We start from the raw sequence: 7,670 nt of genomic DNA on the forward strand, positions 1-7,670 counted from the left end.
TTTGCAGTAATCTAGTGCCAAACTGATTAATGTTTTTTTTTCACTCTTGAGGATCGAAGATGTGAATATGGCTCTGTGAACCTCCATAGCACTCAGTCTGATAGAACAAATGTAAATGCATGGCTGGGATGTGTGGTTTCAAATATCATTTTCATCAGAAATCAGCTTTGTGCTAAAAATATATTATGTTATGTTAAGCATGCGAAGAAAACTACATTATATATGAAATGGGGTGGTCTATTGTGCAAAAAGTAGTTAAGAGTTGTGTTATATGTGCATGGTCTAAAATATCAATTGAGTACAAACTTAACATAAGTAATAATACGTACAAACAAGAATGAAAGCAGTTGATAAGCCGTCGTTTTAAGGTTAGATGGAATGTTCATGGGATCTATTGTAGTAAGATATGTTTGGTCCCCTCGATGGGTCCAGACGTCAAGACTTTCAAAAGATCGATAAATCACAAACAGAAAAGCTTCATTAAAAAGGGATGTAATGCCGTTTCTTATCAACACTATTCCTAAACATATTTATATAAATCAATGCTACTGATTTCATACTGGATATAGTTACGGGCCGGTTTCCATAACTCCGATTAAAAAAAGGAGGCAAAGGATAAACAGATATACTCATATACATACAGAAAGGGGAAGAGATTGAATTAGGAGTTCGGTCTAGATCGACCGATGGGCCAACATTCTTGTTGTAACCAACAGAAGGTTAAAAGGGGTCTTTGGTCACCGGAGGAAGACGAAAAACTCACTCATTACATTACTAATAATGGCTATGGTTGTTGGAGTGAAGTTCCTGACAGAGCTGGTGGTCTTTCTCTCTAATCTTCATTCCTTGTGGCTTGATTCAATTATATTTGATCATGCACTTTTGATCTACAATGACATATATGCGTTTCTTAATTTGCTAACTAACAATATTTGTTTTTTTTCTTCTTTGAATGTCATTAGGCCTTCAGAGATGTGGTAAGAGTTGCCGTTTAAGATGGATCAATTATTTGAGACCTGACATTAGAAGAGGAAGATTTACGCCGGAGGAGGAGAAGTTGATCATCAAACTTCACGGTGTCGTCGGAAACAGGTACTGTACTTTGGGTCACTTGTAGCTTTTAGCTCGTACGTACAAATGCTTTAGCTATAGCCTTTATTATATGAGCCAAACTGTATCTAATAGCATGCACATGTGTGGGTTCTTATCGGAATATTATAGATGGGCTCATATAGCAAGTCACTTGCCGGGAAGAACAGACAATGAGATAAAGAATTATTGGAATTCATGGATAAAGAAGAAAGTAACGCGAAAGTCATCGTCTTCTCCATCGCTTATTTCATTACCGACAACGTCATCATCGGTTCTACCAACAAATTATAACAATGAGCTTCTTCAACAATCAAGTAATTACAGTATGGATACTCAAGTTGACTTGTTAACTAATACTACTAATCTTCAAGATCACTCGACATTACTACTCCAAGAAACAAATACATTTCCTAATTTGTTCATGTTCGACCCCGGTTTGATCAGTATTAGTAACAACAGTTTGGATGTAGAGCAGCAAAATGACGATAACAACAACGGAATCCATATTCCGAAATCTTGGAAATCATCAAACGAACAAGACCGGCAGACAACGCTTCTTCCTCTTCATCCACTACCTGTGTGCAGTAACTTCGCGGCCGGAATAGTTTCGGATGAGAACTATATGGCATCAACATCATATTACTCAGATGAGAGTCATCTTAACCACCACAATATGGTGCCCGCAACGGAGATTGGGATGGATTACTTACAAAGGCAAGACCATGAGTTAATGATAAATGACAGTGAGGCATGGGTTGAGAATGACCATCAGCAACAACATGGCCCGGAAAGTTTTCTAATTTGGGAGAATTTTGAAGGGCAAATTAGTGGAGAAGGTTCATCAAATATGGAAGATATTTTATCTTCTTCTTATCCTTCTTCATCATCTTTTTAATCTTTGAGTTTTCCTATCTTTTCATTCTTTTTGGGTGTTTCGTTTATTTATGCAAAAAGTGTTTCGACTTTTTCGTTTTTAGGGGCCTCCTTTGTAGAGTTGTGGTTGTGCAGTGTGATATATACAATTGCATTCAAGTGATGCAAAAAAGGAGAATAACTAAGGGCTTTGAAACAACAAAAAAACTAAAACATGAGGAATATGATGAATAAAGTTTTGGGATTTTTTACTTTATTGTGGTTTTATGGTGTGTTAACATTTGATTTATACAGTAACGGCTTTAAATATTTTGGAAGTCTTTCCTTTGCGCGTTTTTGCACGTTTTCAATTTCAATGTAATTTATGTGTTACGGTGACTTTCACCCGATTTAAAACAACGTCCTCTGTGGTCGAATGGTTGGAGGAGGATTTTGTATACTGACCGGGTAGTACGAAGTGGCTTGTTTTTTTGTCAACTTGGGAGAAAACAGTTGTGACAGGCAGGGGTCAATTTCATCTTTAGCGAGTTATGTATCATTGAGTTTTTTCTTGTCCCGGCAAAACGTCTAATGGGAGGCCAGGCGAATTTGCTTAATAGGCCTTGTATATTATTCCGAGACCTGACATTTTCAGTTTCTTGCAAAAATAAATAAATAAATTCACATCAAGTTGCATATTCATGATATAAAAATGAGCATAACTTAAAACGTATATCTATTACATATTAATGATTGATATTCAAATTGGTAGATGGTGAAGCTTGTTGTCTTCGAATACATTAATTTTTGGTAGGAATTATCATCTAATAACTAGCTTTTAACACGTTGTGGTTTGGGTTTTAAAAGAAAATTACCATCGAAATTGTGAGATAATACGAGAATAATTATTTAAATGGATCCCCTGCATATACATTTAAAGAATAAAAATAAAATTATGAAACTATAAATAAGTTGTATTCTCTCGCCGATAATACAATTAAATTCTCATAATGAAGATAAATGCAACCACAATTTCTCTCTACATATGTGCTCCAGAAAATAGATTGTATTATTAAGAATTTTTCAGGTGACATGATTCTTCCATAAGGAAATTTGTCCACGTATGTTGGGATAAGCTTATCATGACCAAATTAGAAGGCGAACTGGGCATTCGAAGCAATAGAGATGACTGCAACAATCTAATAACGAAACATGTTTGGAGCATCCATGAGAAATCAGCTTCAATTTATGCTACTCTCTACGACGAATGCCTTTCATGTTTGATGAACAAATGTTTCTGCAAAAAAATAAATTAAGTAGACATTAGTAAGAGAACATAGAAAGCTTTTGAATGGAAAAAACCAACTATGATAATTGAAGAAGGAAAAGCTAATACAAAAGAAGATTTTGAGAAATATGAAAACCTTGGATAAATAAAAAATTATATCAACTTGGAAAAGGTAAGAATTTAAGAACCACTAGTTAAATCTAAAATTATAATAAGAAGCATAATTGGGGGATACAACAAAAAAAATAATCAAGTAATTTAAAAACTCCTTATCCAAATAATTTTTGTAATGACTAAATTATCCTTAAGTATCCCATATCGTACCGACAATACCAACTAACACAATCAGTATTGCCTTCATCAACAAAACAATACCGACTATAACAGTCGGTATTGCATTCACGCGTGATAACAATGCCAGACTGAAATATGAGTGATTGGAAATTTAGAGCATCCCGTATTGCACTAAGAAAAGGGATAATTGGGCGAAGCGAGGGAGGATCTTTAGATGGCCACTTTTTTGTAAAATCTAAGTGATAAATTGACACAAAAAAAGATAAATGGTTAGGGCCGAAAAACCAAAAATATCCCTCACTTTTAGTCCAATTACGATAACTCCTTGTGTATCCTATCTTTTCAGGGGTATAATTGGAAAGCAAACTTTAATATAACATATCTAAAAATCCGTGCCTTGGAATTTTACAATTTTTATCGCGTTGGAAAAGTTATAAAAAAACTCTACGCAACAAATACACACAATAATATCAAATTTAGAGTTTTACCGAAAAATTCAGAGGTATTTATCATTTTAGGTACAATTTTAGAAAAAATCAAATGTACATCCATTATGCAAACCACCACAAAGGATGCATACTACTTTATGTAGCAAAATTTTGGTTTATGCATCAACTAATTTTCCGTTGCAACTTATAAAACGATGTACTCCCCCCGTTTCAAGACAAATGATACTTTCATTTTAGGCACAATTCTCAAAAATTGAATGCATAGCCATTATGCAAACCACCACAAAGGATGCATAACACATCATGGAACCATATTTTGGTTTATGGATCGACTAATTTTCCGTTTCAGAAAAAGTGATATTTTCACCCCGTTTTGGGAAAAGTGATACTTTCGCTCCGTTTCGGGAAAAGTGATACTTTCACTCCGTTTCAGAAAAAGTGATACTTTTTCTGAAACGGGGCGAAAGTATCACTTTTTCCGAATCGGGGTGAAAGTATCACCTTTTCTTAAAACGGGACGAAAATAGTCGCAGACAAACCCATCTTCAAATTCTGCTTCGGTCGGCCCTCCCATCGTGACAACGGTCATACTAGTAATTAGGCCGACCGAGCGAAGCAAGGGAGGACTCTATATATGGTGACTTTGTGTCAAATGGGACGTGATTTTTTTTTTCCAATTTGACAAAAAAAATTGGATTTGGTGTCATACCTCCGAAATTTCCAACATATCCTTCAACATGAGAGGTATCAGTTTAAATTATCAAGGCTATATCTGTAAAATAGGCAAACAAAAGATCTGGGATCGAACCCGAGTGAACCCACAATTTCACATTTCTTTTTTATTTTTTTCCCTTCTTCTCTCAAAAACAAGTTCGCAGCAATCTCCAATCGATCATTTCTTAACAGCAGCATGTTATGTGCCTGAGTGCCCTTTGTAATAGTCTTATGCATGCACCTGTGCATGGGTTGTATTTATTGTGCTAGACGATAGTAATCATTGGGTGTCTTAATGAGTTGTGAGATACCGGTTAAATGCAGACAGGTGTACTGTCTGAATTAGTCATCTTTACCAAATATGGGTTGTTGCTATAAACCTGTAAGAGAGGTGGTTGTTGGAGTTAATGAATTATCAACTATTTTCAGTATCTCTTTGTTCTTCACAGTTCATCCTTTCACCTAGGCTCTTATCCTTGTGATTTGAGAATAAACCCTACCTTTTGTTGTGAATTTGTTGTGGTAACACAAAAATTGGCATCATAGTCGTTCAATCCTTGTTTCACTATGGGAGGAAGCGGTAATCCAACTTGCAAAGATCTTTAAGAAAAATACGATTCACAGCAGCTACAAATCAACTCATTGAACGACAAGATCGACAAGATGATAACTAAAGACGAGTTCAAACTCCAGATGGAGAACACGATTACAGAATTCAAATCATGCACATATTGAGTCTTGTATTGAAAAAAACAAATTCTCAGAGAGACTCTCATGGAATCGATCCACCGAGCTGAGTCTTCCAATAGACGAACACATCATGAAGATCGAGAAACAACCACTCATCAGCGTCTGCCCAAACTCGACTTCCCTCGATTTGATGGTGATAACCCACGTTCCTGGATTCAAAAGTGCAATCATTATTTCCAGCTCCACAATATCACTGATGAAATACAGAAGGTGAAGATGGCAGCAATACATCTTGATGGTAATGCTGAAACATGGCTTTTAAACATGCAATCTTTCAGATCTATTATTTCCTGGTTTGAATTAAGTCACCAAGCTTGTTTGCGATTTGAAAATCCGTATAATGAGAATATTGTGGGTAATTTCAGTAAGCTAGCTCACACAACTAATGTAGATACATTCTTTGAGGAGTTTGAACACTATAAGTCTCTTCTGCTGACTTTACACCCTCATTTACCAGAGAACTATTTCACTAACAGTTTTATTGGAGGCTTAAAGCCTGACATTCAAAATTATGTGCTTATGTTTCACCACACTACCCTTTTGCGCGCTTACTCTCTTGCTAAGATGGAAGAACAAATTGTCCTGCATCGGCAACAATCTCATAGACCACCACCCAAGTCATTTACAAACAATTTTTCCTCCAGACAATTTACTTCAAATAATTTTCCTCCCAAGCCTATTTCTACACAAACTTCCAAACCACCATCCCCTCCCCCACCTAGAGTTGTACACTCTCCAATTCCTCCTATTCGACGACTTACTCAAGAGCAATCTCGAAAGCGCATAGATCAAGGTCTTCGCTATAATTGTGATGAGTACTACAAACCTTGTCATGTTTGTGCTAAGAAGAAATTATTTATGGTGGATACTTCTGTACAAGCAGAACCTGGGGAGATTTTAGAAGAGCATCTAGTAGAGGATCATTCTTCACCTGTTGATTTTGACATGGAGATTTCTCTTCATGCTCTCACAGGGCATGTCAGTGGTGAAACAATTAGAATACCGGGTCTTTTTAAGAAACAAGTTATTTCAATTCTTATTGATACTGGGAGTACTCATAGTCTTATTGATTCTGAATTAGCTAAGACTTTGCAATGTGACATTTCACCCACTGCTCACCTCTTAGTCACAGTAGCTAATTGAGAGAACACAATCAGTACTGGTGTTTGTTCCCAACTTCAGTGGACAATGCAAGATCACAAATTATGTGCTCCACTCAAACTGCTCCCACTTGGAGGATGTGATATGGTGTTGGGTGCTGACTGGATCAAACAACTAGGTGATGTTCTCTTTAACTTCTCCAAACTTAGCATAACATTTAAACATAAGGGTAAGAAGATCACCCTCTCTGGTAGTCAACAAAAAGATACTTTTCTGCACATGAGTGGTAATGCAGTTAAGAATTTTTTCACCAAACACACCCATGGTGTCATAGCTCAATTATTTTGTGTTTCAACCCAACTCGTTTCAATACCAATACCACCTAAAATCTCTATACTTCTACAACAATATTAGGATGTGTTCTCTAAACCATCTCAGTTTCCCCCACAAAGGAGTTTGGATCATTCCATTCCCATGAAACCAAACTCTGAACCTATTTCTGTGAGACCATATAAGTTCCCTTATATTCAAAAATCTATTGTAGAATACTTGGTAAAAGACATGCTAGCTTCTGGAGTCATCCAACCAAGCCACAACCCATTTGCAGCTCCTATTCTTTTACTCAAAAAGAAAGACAACACATGGAGATTTTGTGTTGATTATAGGAAACTTAACTCCATCACTATTAAAGACAAATTTCCAATCCCCATTATTGAAGAGTTGCTGGATGAACTTCATGATGCAAGGTGGTTCACTAAAATTGATCTCAGGTCTGGCTATCACCAAATCAGAGTGGCATTGGCTGATATTTTCAAGACAACCTTTAGAACACAACATGACCACTTTGAATTTAGAGTAATGCCTTTTGGTCTCACTAATGTTCCGGCCAGTTTTCGAGCACTCATGAATGATATATTTGTTGCTCACCTGAGGAAGTTCATTCTAATATTTTTGATGACATTCTCATCTACAGTTCTAGCTTGGAAGAACATGTTTAACACCTGCAAATCACTTTGGACATTATAAGGAAGCACTAACTATTTGCTAAGTTCTCTAAGTGATATTTTGCTCAACAAGAACTAGAGTTTCCGGGTCATATTATCAATACAGAAGGTGTTAAGGCTGACCCT

General features: G+C 36.3%; 1 protein-coding gene across 1 annotated transcript; it reads left to right on the forward strand.

Moving 5' to 3' along the window:
* The first annotated feature begins 549 nt into the window (after positions 1 to 549).
* Positions 550 to 2,221, forward strand: LOC113301406 (transcription factor MYB26-like). Its single transcript, XM_026550188.1, has 3 exons — positions 550 to 819; positions 963 to 1,092; positions 1,222 to 2,221. Exons 1-3 carry the CDS (start codon positions 687 to 689, stop codon positions 1,985 to 1,987), a joined length of 1,029 nt encoding a protein of 342 aa, XP_026405973.1. The 5' UTR covers positions 550 to 686; the 3' UTR covers positions 1,988 to 2,221.
* Positions 2,222 to 7,670: the final 5,449 nt, after the last annotated feature.

Source organism: Papaver somniferum, chromosome 8 (assembly GCF_003573695.1).
Source record: "Papaver somniferum cultivar HN1 chromosome 8, ASM357369v1, whole genome shotgun sequence".
NCBI classification, from domain to species: Eukaryota; Viridiplantae; Streptophyta; class Magnoliopsida; order Ranunculales; family Papaveraceae; genus Papaver; species Papaver somniferum.

Bases quoted from the DNA above. Each gene is read 5' to 3' on its own strand.
- LOC113301406 (XM_026550188.1), top strand. From the start codon at position 687: ATGGGCCAACATTCTTGTTGTAACCAACAGAAGGTTAAAAGGGGTCTT. The intron at 820-962 runs GTGGTCTTTCTC...GAATGTCATTAG, and splicing joins TGAAGTTCCTGACAGAGCTG to GCCTTCAGAGATGTGGTAAG. The intron at 1,093-1,221 runs GTACTGTACTTT...GGAATATTATAG, and splicing joins CACGGTGTCGTCGGAAACAG to ATGGGCTCATATAGCAAGTC.